At 38.8% G+C, this 16,037-nt stretch overlaps 2 protein-coding genes across 2 annotated transcripts; one reads left to right on the top strand and one right to left on the bottom strand.

Moving 5' to 3' along the window:
- Positions 1-4,379: 4,379 nt before the first annotated feature.
- On the top strand, positions 4,380-9,653 carry LOC108675685. Its single transcript, XM_018163714.2, has 4 exons — positions 4,380-4,402; positions 7,006-7,400; positions 7,881-8,112; positions 8,631-9,653. Exons 2-4 carry the CDS (start codon positions 7,158-7,160, stop codon positions 8,999-9,001), a joined length of 846 nt encoding a protein of 281 aa, XP_018019203.1. The 5' UTR covers positions 4,380-4,402; positions 7,006-7,157; the 3' UTR covers positions 9,002-9,653.
- A 644-nt stretch (positions 9,654-10,297) lies between these two features.
- Positions 10,298-14,478, bottom strand: LOC108675686. The gene is made up of 4 exons (XM_018163715.2): positions 14,071-14,478; positions 12,485-12,608; positions 11,631-11,774; positions 10,298-11,490 (listed from the first exon to the last, which is right to left on the bottom strand). The coding sequence occupies exons 1-4, from the start codon at positions 14,187-14,189 to the stop codon at positions 11,200-11,202; spliced, it is 678 nt and encodes a 225-aa protein (XP_018019204.1). The 5' UTR covers positions 14,190-14,478; the 3' UTR covers positions 10,298-11,199.
- Between the last annotated feature and the right edge of the window lie 1,559 nt (positions 14,479-16,037).

Genomic DNA, 16,037 nt, shown 5'->3' with positions numbered 1-16,037 from the left:
CTGGGTAAGCTGGCCAAGGATCAAGCGAAAGCTAGGTCTTCTTTGCAAGTAGTTCCGATGCCATTCAATCATGATTTTTTTATATGACACATGGCTGAATTATTGTGATTAGATCAGGTTAGCCGAAAATTAGTTTTACTCTACTGGTATATCCGATGCTATTGTATCAACGAACCAGAATACGTGAGCCTGTGCTGGCTTTAAAAGACACACAGCTGAGTTAATTTTGATCCATCTATTATATTACTTGAGTCCATGGCGAGAATATTCCAGCATTTTGTTCCTGCCTGTTAATCTTACTATCACATTTCAATACAAGCCTTTTTAATCTGAGAAATATATTTTTACTCAAAGTTTGCATTTAGTAACAGGTAAACGAATTGGAAAAATTAGAAAATTTGAGTTCTATTTTGGCATCTAAGCTTAAAAGTTCGGTTCTTGATTGATAACCTGCAACAATGTTAGTGGAAATTAAAATTAGATAATTTACCTCTAAAAAACGCAATGAAATTCTGGCAGCATCCTAAAGAGACATTTATTTATTTATTTTGAAATCTCAATTAAGTTTATATTAATGTTGAATTCTTATAATCTAAAAACTCCAGGAATAATTTCGAGAGGGGTGGCCCCCACCCACTGGGCAGGGTGGCCCAGTGTTTAAAGTTCAGAGTACCACGATTGGCGCAGAGAGGCGCGGGTTCGATCCCAGCTCTGTGCGCCAGTTTCTGGTCAGAATCGGCGAGGAGGCCGGGCGGTTAAGGGGAGCGTCTACCCCAAATTTTATCTTGGTTTTTTACGAACGGATCACTTTGAAACTTGGTACATATATGTAAAACAGAATTCTAAGACTTTTTTGTTCGCGTAATTTTTTTGAAAAAAATGAAAGAAAACTTGAAATTCTTAGAAAACGGCCAAAAAGGGGGAACCGTAGAAATCTATCTCCACCTAGGATTTTCAAGTTACAACATCGAGACACATATCATTCGATGCGTAAAGACCATATCTACAAACGTAACTTAGCGGTTTTTTGGATTTCTCATTTTTGTGGGTGTGGGAGCATTTTTTCCGATATTTTTCGAAATTTTTCGATTTTACCCCTGCCCTCCCCCACTTTTTGAAGATTAAAATCCGAACTATAACGAAATTGGAAAAACGACAAAGTGACGTTTGTAGATCTTCCTTTTTCTAATCGAATGGTATATGTCTCATTGATGTAGCTTCAAAACTCTAGGAGGAGATAGGTTTTCCATGACAATAAGTATGAATGTTGAGGAGAGCGCGACAAAGTCCCGGGCGCACTGCAATAGGCGCTCAATGTAGCATAGATACCAAACTAAACGTTTCTGGAGCTTGATTCCACTCAAGGATGATGGGCATGCACACATGCACATCTCTCCGTACAACGCCCGGAGGCACACTGAGTCAGACCTCATAAAAACACTATATTTGTAGTGCTGGACAGCGAATTATCTCCTATCTATTACTGAAAGAACTCCCCCCACCCGCCCCCCTTTCATGAAGTGTCGTGTATCCGCAAAATGCTGTGAATGTTCTGCGATGTTAAGAATCGGCGACAGGCCTACGGCCTAATAAACGCTAAAACCGCTATTATTATTATTATTATCGTCATTATTATTATGACCAGCGATCGGTTTTGTATGTAAAACTAGGAATTTTAATATCTAAGAAAATATATCAGTCGAGGCTTATTTCCAATACGTCTGTTAATTAAATTTCGATGGCCTGATCACGGTTTCAAGAGCACAGTGAAAGTTATGCGCATAATTAGAAGCACTAGTCAATCCTGATCGAGTTTTTCAAGAAGTTTTTAAAAAGTTTGTGAGGCAGGACGCTTGTATTGGTGTCAGCCTGACTTGCATGGTTGAGCTGCGATGCCCTGGCCTCTCAGCGCGACTGCTTGATGAATAAGCTGCAGGGGCCGATGATCAATGAAATGTATAATCAGTTGATCAATAAGCCATGATATATCAATGAATTTGCATGGACAACAAGAATATAAGTCAATATGAGGAATATATAGCAGTAGGAGTAATATAATAATAATAATAGCGGTTTCAGCGTTATTAGGCCGTAGGCCTGTCGCCGATTCTTAACATCGCAGAACATTCACAGCATTTTGCGGTCTCGAACTCGCAACTCACTGCAACAATTCTGCTATGCTTAACCGCCCGGCCTCCTTGCCGATTCTGACCAGAAACTGGCGCACAGAGCTGGGATCGAACCCGCGCCTCTCTGCGCCAATCTTGATACTCTGAACTTTAACCACTGGGCCACTCTGGACCCAGTGGTTCTCAGGCCCTGCAACATGCCTACGTTAACACTTGTGGGCAGAATCCTCATTTTGTAATGTACCACAATAAGTGGAATATACATCAATCAGAAGAATATATGTCAAGCAGAGGAATTACATCAAGCCTATGAATATACATCAAGCAGAGGAATCCCTTAGAGGAAAAATAGGCGTAAATTCTAAAATATGCGTAAATCATAAAAATATTCACCTGTCATATGAATGAATTAATACAAGTTTAAAAACTTATTTTCAAAATCAAGGGCTGAAAATAAGTTAAGACCAGCTCATGGCATTAAATGATTTGATGCACTAAAGATAAATTCCAGGTGAGCCGCATTTTGGTAGTTAGGACATGGCATTTTTGCCATAGCATAACAATAGGAACAAACTTCGAGACATTTTCATATCGGTACTAAATTTGAGATATTGTATCTTTTTTTTTTTAAACCAAGCATACTAGAATGCTTGGTTTTTGATTGTGAAAGCGCCCAGGAGTGGCATTCAGTGTTTTGAACTATCATTTGCGCGGAAAGAACTACAAGCCCAGTCGGGCAAGTCGGTAATACGTTTTTCGACATAGCAGGTCTGGGCCTGACACTGGGTCCCAGCTCCCGCCCCAAAATTGGGCTCTAGGTACGAGCCTACGATTCTCCCAGAAACTGTTCCAGTTGCGAACCCCAATATGTGTTCTAGGTCCGGGCCCTCTTCTGTTCCACGGCCGGACCCAAAAGGGTTCCAGGTCAGGTCCCGGAATTGTTAAAATTCCAGGCCTAAAATTATATTACAGGTTTGGGTCCCAAACTTGGTACCATCACGAGAAGTGCGGGCAGTGAGAGCGGCCCGAGTAGACCAGCCACGCTGAGGCGAGAATCCCGTTGGTTTGAGCGGTCTTGTTTGCCTCGCCATCGTCATTGGATCGTCGACCAAAAACCAACCCAACCGCTTGATCGCCACATCACAACTTCCGCTATTCGGGCTGCCACATTTCAGTTATCAGCTTTCGACCAGCTCACGCTTGGCCTTGTTTTGTGATACTTTCGAAAAACAAAAGGAGAATTCAATGTTTTTTGTGCAATGGGAATGGGATGCGTTCAGTAATCCAAAGTTTGTAAAGTAATGCTCATTCATCTCCACACGTAGCCGCGGTATTGGCTACGCAAAGGGGAGAATTATGAGGAAATGTTTCACTCGTTTTTTCGAGAAAAAAAAAAACTTTAGAGAAACCATGTGAACAGAAAATATTACTCATTGTTTACACGCGCCGTCCTGCTCATCTATGTGATGAAAAGCCACATTCTGAGGAGAGTCGAAACTTTTTGGTGTCAGGACAAGATCAAAGTATCAATTGCAGCTTGACTGTCGAGTCATGCAGACTTCTCTCAAATGTTTGTCACCCAAGTGACAGATGTTTCGTACATTTTTCTTGAATGTCTGACATTTGCGCATTGGTATAAGGTGGTCAAGTCATGCAGACGTTTAATTAGCGCCGCTAACGTTAAACTCTTCGTACCCCGCAGCTCCAGACTTTATGCTTTATCCAGAGCAAAAAATTATAAATAATTTTTTGCTGATCATCGGCTCATCATATAGCCACTTATTTACTTCACATTTTCGATTGGGAAGCATCAATATAGGAATGGTTAATAAATCCAGGTATCACTGAATATTCAACTATAATCGAATAATATGTGCACATAAAATAACATGAGTAACCCACGTGTGAATATGTTGTTTATGCACAAATTCTCACATTAAACAGTAACGGTGAAACGGGACACCGCGGAAGCATATTACTTCTGAATAAACTATTTCTATAATTGTAATTAATATCTGTCAAACAAAGAAAAATAAGAGGAACGTCACGGCAGAAGAAAAACCCGTGGCATGAACTGCAACCGGTTTCTAAACCGCTTTTAAATAATTGAATGCAAGCCAAGAAAGTAGGTTCTCGGCAGGAGTCTTACTACAGATGCGCAAAAAACGCGAGTTTTTTGTCAGTGCGTTTTGGGGTCGGTAGAGTCTGACAATTTCAGTTCCGCGATGTCCGCCTGCCGACATGAACGTTGAAGTGCCCCAGATGTCCTCTCCGTTGAGTTACATTAGTTTTAACTATAGCTCATAAACCAATTAATTTGATCGTGGGATTTATTCATTTTTCTACAGCAATGCCTGATTTTCGTTGCTTGCAAAAAATCTAATTCAGTTGTTGGTTGGTTTGCCGGATGAATTTTTGAGATAATACATGCAAGGTTTGTTCAAATTATCAGTGATTACTCGATTAATAGAACGGGTGAACACAGTAATTCTCTATTGTGCTTTAAGAATCCTTGCTACAGTCATTGATAATAATCAATTAGAAGACTATGGTGCGTGAGAGTTTAAACCTCAAATGGACAATTCAATCGCATTCTGCAGTCCGTACTCCGTATCGAAATTATAAAGCGCATTTTTCCTTCGTTAATTTTTGCCCGAACCTTATATCATGATATAAATAAGTTCAAATAAATCACCACAACAAATCGAGTGATAAACTGCGTTATTGTCATGGTGATGAGGCGGGCAGCGGGGTCACGCCACGGGATGCTGGAGGAGCCTGCATAAGGTCTTCATCACAGTGCAGTGCAGAGGTGATGTGGTGCTGCAGTGGTGATGCTGTGTTCTGGAGTTACCAAGACCATCAATTGAGATGTAGTGACGTGATGGTGGTGCTGTGATTTCGCATTGATGGTGCATGGTGCATATGTTATAGATCATGTCGTGATGAGCGGTTCATTTTAAATGCAGTTGCGAATGAAGTATTTTTTAGTGAAACTGAATATCTAGACGTGGACAGCGAATCCCCATTATTCAGTTTGCGCTGACATGGCAAGTTCATTAGCAGAGAAGAGGAAAATTAATCAGTTGCGAAATTTTTGATCATCGTTCGAAGTTGCTGCATCTTGACGACACGAGTCGAGTATGAAGCGTTCCCAGAGACTCTAACGCCAGTTTAAAAGCTAGTCATATATTTCCTGTTGAAAAATAATTTTCCGCAATTCCTTTGTGTATGGATTAAGCAACGAGCATTAAAATCGAGACTTTCGTCATTAGAATGTCCTCAATTCGATTTCTCAGTGCGAAAATTGGAAATGATGAGAAGCAAATTGATAACATTGTACTTACGGATGACCGTAAAAAACGATGATGACAATTGCTAGAGTGAAGCACAAGGAAAACTTTGTAATGAACTCCGAGAAATAATACCAAATAATAAATATTCGATTAATTTTATTCTGTACACCGAACTGAGGGCTCTTAAGGCGATGTGGCTTATGCCACATTATAAGATTATTCTATTCAATCATTATTTTGACTTAAGTAATGCTTAATTAAGGGCCATAAACTGTGTGGCTAATGTCAGTTTTATCGATAAGTTATGACTTCTTTTAAAGTCCAATGATATTCACACCATCAATCGCTAAAAATATGAAAAGCATTTTCTACTCTTCTGAAATTATAAAGGGCAAGACGCGAGTAATGAACTTCATTTAAAAAAACAATCGAGCCGTCACGTACAACTTCAGCTGTCAATAATAAAGTAAAAAAAACTATTTACCGTTTGATCTTTGTTATTTAAAGAAACATTCGATCTTTCCTGAACTTCGGCCAAGCTCGAGTGCTGGAGAAGACAGGGACGCTCGAGGCGGTCCAGTTTCACGAGCCAATCTACGATTGAGGTCACACGAGATTGCTCTGCAATCAGAGCCGTCCGCAGCAACTGAATCCTATTAGAATAAAGAGGGCGTGCGGCCATCGAAATAAGTCGGAAACGTCATATGTTTTGCATCTATCCCTTTGCATTGATATCCATAATAGACTAGAGACGCCAAGTGGAAGGTGAAATAATGATCGTCAACTGATTAAAAGCGGTTAAATCTCTTGACACAATTCAGAACCTGAAGTGTAATTTGCAAACGTGGTTTCAGCTCAGTCTTATTATCGTCGTGCTGCTGGCTGTGTGTAGGACAATATCGTCGTGCTGCTGGCTGTATGTAGGACAATATCGTCGTGCTGCTGGCTGTGGCTGGCTGTATGTAGGACAATATCGTCGTGCTGCTGGCTGTGTGTAGGACAATATCGTCGTGCTGCTGGCTGTGTGTAGTACAATATCGTCGTGCTGCTGGCTGTGTGTAATACATCATTGTCGAGCGGGATCATACGCGCATGTATTTGGGGCATGTGCCGAGTGATTCAGATCACCAAGATTGGAACAGCGAGTTTGGGGTTCTAATCACGCAACTAGTTGTGAAATTTCAGGTCGAGATGAGCAAAGTGCATGGCCGGGTAGATAGGAACCAGCGGTAAGCCACCAGCATGGTCTTATTAAAGCAGACTTAATAACATTATCAATAATTACTAATAATTTAAAAATTTATTTTTTAATAATATAATATCTATGATGTGCATATCATGCGCGGGTTGTGTAACGCATGCAACTAATCTCATGCTGAATATTTATAGCGAGTTTCTGTTCTTTTTTTTTCGTTAATGAATTCACGATTAGCGGCTACGATCAGAATTATGTTATTCATTGGTGGTATTTTTATTATCTTCATTGTAATGTTTTACTTTTACTTGCATCATAGAGGCCAACACAGAAGACAACTTTTTTACATTTTTGTTAAGATGCACTCAGACTTTTCCATTTTCAGAACATGATGGTTAAACGAGAAAAATGCAGGTGGATATTCAATCAATTTACATAGTGCTAAATTCACTCCAATGAACTGATTAAAGTATCATTGCACTTGCTTCTTTAATTGGAGCTTAAGCCCAGGCTCCCGTCAAATAGGTGTACGCTGCGATGTATTACATCACAAGGTTGTTACTGACGTGTGTCTGTGTGAATTTCATCGCAGGCTTAGAACAAAACAACAAGTCAGACATTTCGTACGATTTCGAGCACCATAGTTCAAAGAAGTACGATGCAGGAGTTCAAGAGTTCAACATAAAGGAAGATAACGCCAGTGAACCCGTCAACACAAATCTCCTTTATCCTGACTACTGGCAGGACGATTCTCCGTTCGAAGAAACGGCCAGATTCGCAGTGAGTAATTTTAGGCCTAAATTTATTTTTCTTGTATCTGTTAAATGAACATCGGAAGGCATACAGCGCCTTCTCAAAAAAAAGAAATTGATTTAAATATCTTCATTTTTTTGATCTTTTATGTCTACAGGAGGTGAAGCGTTGCTGTAATTCCGTTTTGAAAGCGTTTAGCTTCAATAAAATATTTTTGTTTGAAAAAAGTCGATTTTAAAGCTGCAGTGCAGCTTCCGAGTATTCTGTTGAGAAAGGCTCTAAATATTCTGGTCTGCATAGACGTAGAAAATTCTAAGAATTCCAACATAGAATGAGTAACAATTTTGGGCCGGACTGTAGGTCAGCCAATATTTTTTCAAATAATATTCGTTTGTCAGTGTTGACGGGTAAATATTCTCAGCCCTGTACTGCCAATGCGCGCATTTGAAGGAAATTTTTGGTGATTCTTTCAACTTTGGCGAAACTTCTTCTTTGTACCCCATGTAGGCGATCTCCCCCGAGTTCTACGCGTCCACCTTCGGCAACAGTCTGCTCTCCATCTACACGGCGTCGGTGCTCTTCAGAAACTCGTCGACCATCGCCGCGGCGCCCATCGTCTTGACGGTATCGCTGCTGGCCGCTTTTGGTGCGGGCGTCGGGGCGCTCCTCGGCATAGTTCTCGTGCCCATCCAGATAGCCAATCAAATATTAGCTATCATCGCCCTGGCTTTGGTCGTTGGTAAGACATCAAGCGTTCATGGTCGGTTGAATAAATGAATATTTCATGAATAGATGAATCGTATGATGTTCACCAGTTAATTCAAGATTGTTGCTCACTCCTGGCGAGCAATAATCATGAAGACACTCGTCAGTCACTTGAGTAGGCTATGAGTATTCCGTTAACCGGGAAGTTAAGTGTAATTGGTTGAACATCACTCCACAGTCCACAAGGATCGGAAGAATAAATTTAATAGAAAAATATTCTTGTACAAGTTTTGTCCCTCATCCGGAATACCATGAATATGAATCCGAGGCCACTATCTACCATGAATTTCTCAACTCTCATTAAATTAGGAACGTGATACCTCTAAAAAAATAATAGCTTGCATAGAAATAAGAAATCCAGGTCCTTCTAAAATAATATTTATATCCCAGTGCAAGAGTAATCTGCAAGGCAATTATTTCCATAATTACATAGCAGACGTTATTGCGCTAGGACATCAATGTTGGGGTAACTAATCTCCCCTTCGTTTCCAGCATTCATCATTGAAGAAGCGAGTATCTACAAATACTTGAAAAAGAATTACTTCGGCGGAGACTACGAAGACGAGACCTACTACGCGGTGCAGCCCATATCCTATCCGCAGGACTACGGCAGGAGAGAGGGGCAGGAGGACCCTGGGGAGGATGAGGCCCTGACAGCCCAAGACTGGAGCCCCGCGGGGGGCAGCACGTCACCCCCGAGCTCTGTCGCCACGTCGGGGCAGAGGAACAGAATTGACGAAGCGGCGCGTCAGGTGTACTCGGCATTAAATAAATACGACCACAGGAACCAATACAAGGCTTTGGCTCATAAAAAATTTCGGGGGTCAGAGCCAGATAAATATTTCTCGCAGATGTTTTCGTAAGACAACAATGTGTGCCGTTGGCCATGTTATCGTAAGAAAACAGCTTTATTAGAGCTAGACATCTTTTCACCAGCATTGATAGACGAGGATTTTTTAGTGACGCGGCATTAGGATGGTCAGGTAACTAACTTGACACTTGTTATGGGGATTTATCCTCATAGGAATATTACATTACAGAGATGGAATAACGGATCCCGTGTTACTCCTTCAGAATATATCGATTTCATGTCATCATTTGCTCCTCCCCTGCCGATGAACTTTGACTCCATTCATTCGAGTCGTATCAACTTCCTGATGAGGCTCGATCTTTAAGTCATGAATGAAAAATCATGAGTTGGAATAATTCATGCACTGATGGAAATTTCTTCTTCATTTTTCGCCCTCATTACTAGAAGGTAAGATGCACATAACTATGAAAAGCGTGCCGGTATTTTTTTGGCGATGTTAATACGTACCTAACTAGGTGCATGAAGATCCTTGGTGGAGACTTTATCTTCTTAGATTGCTGTTGCGAAAAACGTATCGTCTAAGATTTTAGTTGTCGACATCAAATTTATAACGATTACAGTCAAGTACGCCTCATCTCCGTATATTGTGATGACGACATCGCACATTAATATTCTAAGATTGTAAGTATGGACACCAAATGTTCTGCAATTGTTTTTCTGACCACAAAGTCTTACTGAAAATCTAGTTTTTGAATGGCGTACCGGTATTATATTTTTGGGCATTAGCTAAAGAGAACTGGCAGCCACGAAAGGTTCCTACTGTATGAACGCGTGATCAATCTTTTTCAGATGAATTATAGACGCTGTCTCTTTCTTCTCAGTCTTTTGGGCGGAACGAGTTTAATTCAGGAGGTCCTTTGGGATAATTTACAACACAATTTAAAGTATATCTGGGCGGTGTCTTAGCCCCTTGTGCTTTTCATATACATTTGAACGCATCATTGAGACGAAAATAAGAGAAATACCATAGTCCTCAACGAAATAGTATGGAAAGTGCGGCATTTACAGTGAGAGGGGGAAGAGAGTACCACATCCAGCTCCCTACATGCGAAGATAGTAACAAAAGAAAAGAGGTAGAAAAGAAAGAAGCAATGCTTTCTTATCAGTTGAATACGCGGTTTGGTGCAGGATACGCTTCCACGGCTTGAACCAGTGCACTTCAGCGAGAAATTCATGCGTAACGAGTAGGGATGGACAAAAATCTTTTACTATGCACACTGTTGTTTTTAACCGTAATAATTTAGTAATGTATGTATGCTATTTTCTCTGAACGAAAAAGATCACCACACTAGCATAGAAACTTTTATTGCTTGGTTAGGTGATGTTATCAAGTAACATGTAGATAACGATCAGACATACTTGTAATAGATATCTTTATCTCTGATCAACAGTCCGATTATTGACCCATGAAGGAGCTAGTGGCTTTATATTGCCACTTCAATACTCCTCCCAAAAAGACCCACCAGGGCCCGAGGTTTGTAATTGAGGCTACGTTATCATGCCTCAGCCAATCACTAATTATCTGACCATCATTCCGCGCACATTATCACCATCAACCATGGCCACTAATTAAAATGGGCACAGTTAAATGAAAATTTTGGCTGGGACACTAAAATTGACGCTTTTTCACATATCTTAAAAAAAGAAAGTAGTAATATCTATTGAATTATTCAAGGTAATTTTTGGGTTCGAATTATATTGAAGTAAAATAGTTACTCTTTACATTTGTATGCTTAAGTTTGATAAGAAATTGCATGAAAATTCATAATATTAGCATAGAATAGTAGAACAGTAGGAGAAACAGTTGACTGGCATAAATAAATAATTTTTCCATGGAATATATTAACGTATTACATAAATATTTAAAATAACAACAGTATTTAAATACGTTTCTTTAGAAATAATCATGTTAGTGAAGCTCCACAAGACTTCAAAATACAAGGCAAAATGGGAGCCAAAATACCTGTCCTAACCGGCATACAGGCATTTGATTTTGCCCTAAAATTTAGTTCTTGTTAACTAAAAGCCACTTCCTGTCATTGAAAACGATCCTACAGTTTGGAAAACCGTACAAAATTGAGTAAACCATCACTATATGAAAGAACAAGTTACTATCAGGTAGAATTTAAAGATATTACGTCACACAACTTAGGTATATCACGAATATTGTAGCGGTTAAACATGTCAAGTCTAACCTTGGTATTGGAATGAATCAAGCTTTCTTTGAATCTCCTCTAGACTATTATGCAAGTTGACGAGATCGTCTTTGTAGAGATCCAATATAACTTCATTTTTTGCTTCTTCTGTAGCTGTATCTTCAGAACCTTCCGTGGTCTCGGGGTTAGATGCAGCTCGTTGCAGGTGTTGCAGGTGGGGTGGAATGCAGGTGGAGAGCTGTAGGAAGGCATGAGGCTCACAAAGGCGCGAACGAGTAGAGATGCCAGAAACCACGCTCAGTTCGTGAGATACGCCACATAATTCCTGAACAAATAGGGGCAAGTCAAACGTTTTGTAGGTTTTAATGAAATTTAACGTAGGTACATCAAAACAATATCAGGAGATACTTGAGGAAATGAAATGCCAAAGAAAGATTGAGGAGACCATCAAATGGTGAGACGAACCATCAAAGGGGCGCTGTTGAGCAGGGAGTGCAGCAGAGGGTCGAGCAGCGTCTGGTGGTTGTTGTAGGCTCTGAGGACCACTTCTGAGGGAGGTCGCATCAAGCCACAGCTTGCAAGGCTCTCTGTTGGTCCAAATGAGCCACACTGAAAAATATAACAAAATTTATTATCTCAACAATAAGTAAAATCAATAAATATGGAATGAGCTCATTTCTTCAGGACTACCAATATTAAATGTTATAAATAATTTCATGCTAAATACACTCATATTATCTGACTACTCTAAAGTGTATTAAAACTTTGGAAAATTTTAAGTGAATACTGGTACCTTTGTACTTTGATATTTTTAAATAAAAAAATAGCTAGAATTTTAAATAAACTGACAGCAATTATTAGGATATTTAATGAATTTAAATCTAGTGAAGAAGTTAGAAAGAACTTGAATACCCCAGTTGTGATTTGTTACTCTTGTTGACCATTTTCCAAACATCTGCAGCTGAACATTAATTCAAATAGATGGCATTTTAATTAAATGTAATTTTTTAGAATTTGCTACTAATTTACTCAAACTCTAGATTTAACTTTGCAAATATTGTTTTCCAAATATGTAGCAGCTTACACTGATCACCCTGTGCATATAATAAAATTATACATCAATTATATCGAGAGGCAAATCTAAAGATCCTGATCACGCAGAATTTATAGGTAGGTAGTGTAAAATTTACTGTACATAAAAATGGTTTCAAATCAATCAGCAGCCAAATCTAAAGTGCTTCAATATCAGCAAGCATAATGTTTATAAACAGTGTAGTTCCAGTGTATGGTATCAAGAAAATTTAATGATATAGGAAGACCTTCAGTATGAGAGCAGCAACAGCAGGCACAAGCTGCTGTACAAAGGCTTTAGTGCAGCTAAGGCTGGACATCAAAGCCTGCTCCCCAGAACCACTCAGAGAGAGCTTAAACAAATCAGCAAGACTGTAGACATAAAAACCATCAGTTATGCCATACATAGTAGATCAAGCAAGTTATTCAAAGTTAAAAGATACAGAAGTTAGAAGAGAAGTCTTTTTACAAGATATATAAATAAATTATAAAACAACTGCAAAGTATATATGGTACTGTCAACTGAGGTGACTTTGATCACCGGGGTGCCTTCAGCCACACCTGCAACAGAAACAAATGGCAGCCAAACAAAATAATAAATGTTGACCAAAGTCACCCCAGTCACTTTGGCCAACTTTTATTATTTTGTTTTGCTGCTATTTCTTTCTGTTTTAGGTGTGGCCGAAGTCACCCCTGGTGGCCAAAGTCACCACAGTTGACGGTACTTGCTTTGCATAAAGCATTGTAAGATGTACAACATATTTTATTTAAAACTTTGAAATAATTCTTAAAACTGAAAAGAATTATTATTTTTAAAGAATTATTTTTAATAACACTTCATCATACACAAGAAGAAACTATAATATACTGGTAGTACAGAAAAATATAACATATTAAATGATAACAATGGAAAATTACCACTCAAGCACTCATGATGAAGAAACTGAAACTCCTGAACTGTGAAGCTGAGAGTAAGCAAATATTCAAAGTGAGCATGTTGCTCTTTAAAAAGTCTTTACATCTATTTTTGACAAGAAAATTTAGGAAGTTCTGCTGAAAAATCCTTATTACTACTTGCAAAATTTTAGGCCTAAAAACATGATCTTGGCAACCTAATAACCTAGCTCTGCCTAGTGGCTCCTAAACTGAATAAATTCCAATGTGGACAGAATTTTCCAAGAATTGCAAGTAAAAACAATCTTTACACAAGTAATTTTTTCAAAAATTGCACAGAAAAAAAACCTGAAAAAGTTTATGTCTCATATAATGACATTCAGAGGCAACGTCTGCTCAATTTTTCAGTTTGGACACTGGCCAGATTGGATGCTAGTTAGGGCCTGGCTGATAGGCCCTAACTAGAATATAAGATAACTCATAATTGTTAATCAATACCGTTATTTAAAAAGTAATTAATATTATATTCATTCTCAAAATTCTTTTTGACAAAAAATATAACAATAGAATTTATCTATAAAAGAAATGCAGATTTTGGTTACAAAGATTAAAGATAGACCATTGTGGTTACAAAAAAGAACAAATAATCAAGAAACCAATTGTTTTATGCATTACAGTATTAATGACAATGAATGAGCAGTACTATTAAGATTTTAAAAAGATTTGCCTATTAGATGGAAGCATCTTGCAGATTCTTTGAAAATGACAGTTAAAAAGATGCTATTCACATTATAAGACAATCGTTAAGTTTAACAACTTAGAGCTAAAATTTTTGATAGTTTCCTTACATCTGAATTATTTTGATAGCAGTTAACAATAGCAGTAATGAAACCTAAAAATGACAATTTTTTATTATTGTACCAAAACTGATACTTCTTACCTGGCAGTAGAATTACTAAGCAGCAGCACCAACGCTGCAGAAACTTGGTCAACCAGGATATTCAATTGCAGTTTATCCAAGCCATTCAGAAAATTAACAAATGAATTGCTTACAATCATGACTAAATTTTTAGGCTTACTGAACTCAGTGGTGAACTGAAGTAATGTACAATTCAGAAAAATTAATAACAAAAGTTCAAGTAGTTTGGACTTAGGAATTGTAAATAATTTAATCAAGATACAAAGTTTACCATGATGAAGATCAGAGAAGAGAGAACAAGTTTGAAAATCACATGACACATAACATGTGACTTAATTGTGTTGGTATAATTTTCAATCTAGTACAACTACAACAAACTGATTACCTACATTACAGCTACCTATTACACGATTATATGACAATTGCAAATAGGGTAAACGCGGTATATTCCGACACTTTAAGGACGCATCAAGAAATGAAAAACTATAAAAAAACGTATGCGTTACGTAAGTTCTGTTGCCTTCACATGACTCTCAAAACACTTCACTACGCGTCAGCAACGATGAAAAGTCACAAAATGTTGCCATATTTAAATTTGACACATTTTTTGATGATCTCACCACGTGGCATGCATTGTCTCTCTTTGGATCTCAATATTTTCCCGCTAGATGGCCAAGACCTAGTGTTTTTGCAGTATTTCGACACGCAAATGTATGACGTCACCATTTCAACCATCAATGAACGCATAGTGACAAACCAGAGATTTTTTAGAATCAGTTCATTTTCAATTTTCTCATTTAATCAAAATTTAAACCACTTTGTTATGTATGATAATGCTGGTATCCAGGATACTTTGCTAGTCTACTTATAGGACTCAAAAATGAACTTGAGGGAGAGTCTAAAAAACTCTCTGCTTTGCCACTATGCATGAACGCATGCGGCATGGAACTAAAACAAAGCTTAATATAAAGAAAAAACTAGAGAAGTGACGGAATTACCTACGATGTCAGAATATACCGCGTTTACCCTAGCACTTCTTCTTGTGTGGTGATTATTGAAGCTCTGGAGACACGTCCATCACGGTCCATGTAGCTCCATGACTGAAAGGGTGGTATCACTGGAATGTAGAAGCAGCAGCCACAGCAACTGTGGACAGATGAAAAAAGTCATCAGCACAGAGCACTGTAAACTTGGCAATGATAGTTAACCAAAGGACAAAGGTATCATGTATAGGGAGTATGTTTCAGTATCGAGACCGGAGACAGGGAATATTTTGCTGAGGGCAATACAGGGGGCAAAATATTTCAAGGTCACATAGTAAAGACAATTCTGTTACATTTTACTAGGACTAATAAGTATAAGGTGAGCATGCAATTGAGCTATGATACCCCAGTTAGTATCTAAGGAATGCCCTACCTTGTGCCACATACGAGAACCTAACCGTTAAGGCCAGTCGTCACAGTGCGGCGAAGTCCGTGAGCGAGAAATTCGCGACAAGGATGTAGAATCTTTGTTCTGTGTTCAGATCGGCAAGTTGCTGCGCTCGAGCTTGTTGCCTTTGTAATATGATACCTGAGCCAGCACCCATCTTAGGGCTGCGGCCGTCTCATAGGTGGCCTAGGAATGTCCTGCAGTCGGCTAGAACTAACTGGCCTTGGCCGACCACTGGCCATCCATTATTACTCGCCCCTCATTGTGCTCCCCTTCACCGCAAGAGTGACAGGCAGGTAATTTACGAGGTGTGTTTCCCCTCATTTTTCCCCAACTCCTTCATGAGAACTGCTGCTTCCAAAGAAAATGTGAAATCTCCGATTTAGCAGTAATGAAAAAATACTTTGTTAGAAAATATCTACACAATAGAGGTTGATTCAGATATGTCTCTAATATCGATCAATATTCAATAGAGAATAAATAGTACTACATCCCTATGTCTCACAAAATTACGTAAGTCGCATATAGTATAATGAACATTGATTGATTGATCTACA

The sequence above is a fragment of the Hyalella azteca genome, unplaced genomic scaffold (assembly GCF_000764305.2).
Source record: "Hyalella azteca isolate HAZT.00-mixed unplaced genomic scaffold, Hazt_2.0.2 contig12009, whole genome shotgun sequence".
Taxonomy (NCBI): Eukaryota; Metazoa; Arthropoda; class Malacostraca; order Amphipoda; family Hyalellidae; genus Hyalella; species Hyalella azteca.
The sequence above is the reverse complement of the archived record's forward strand: the minus strand, read 5'-3'. Positions and strand labels throughout refer to the sequence as shown.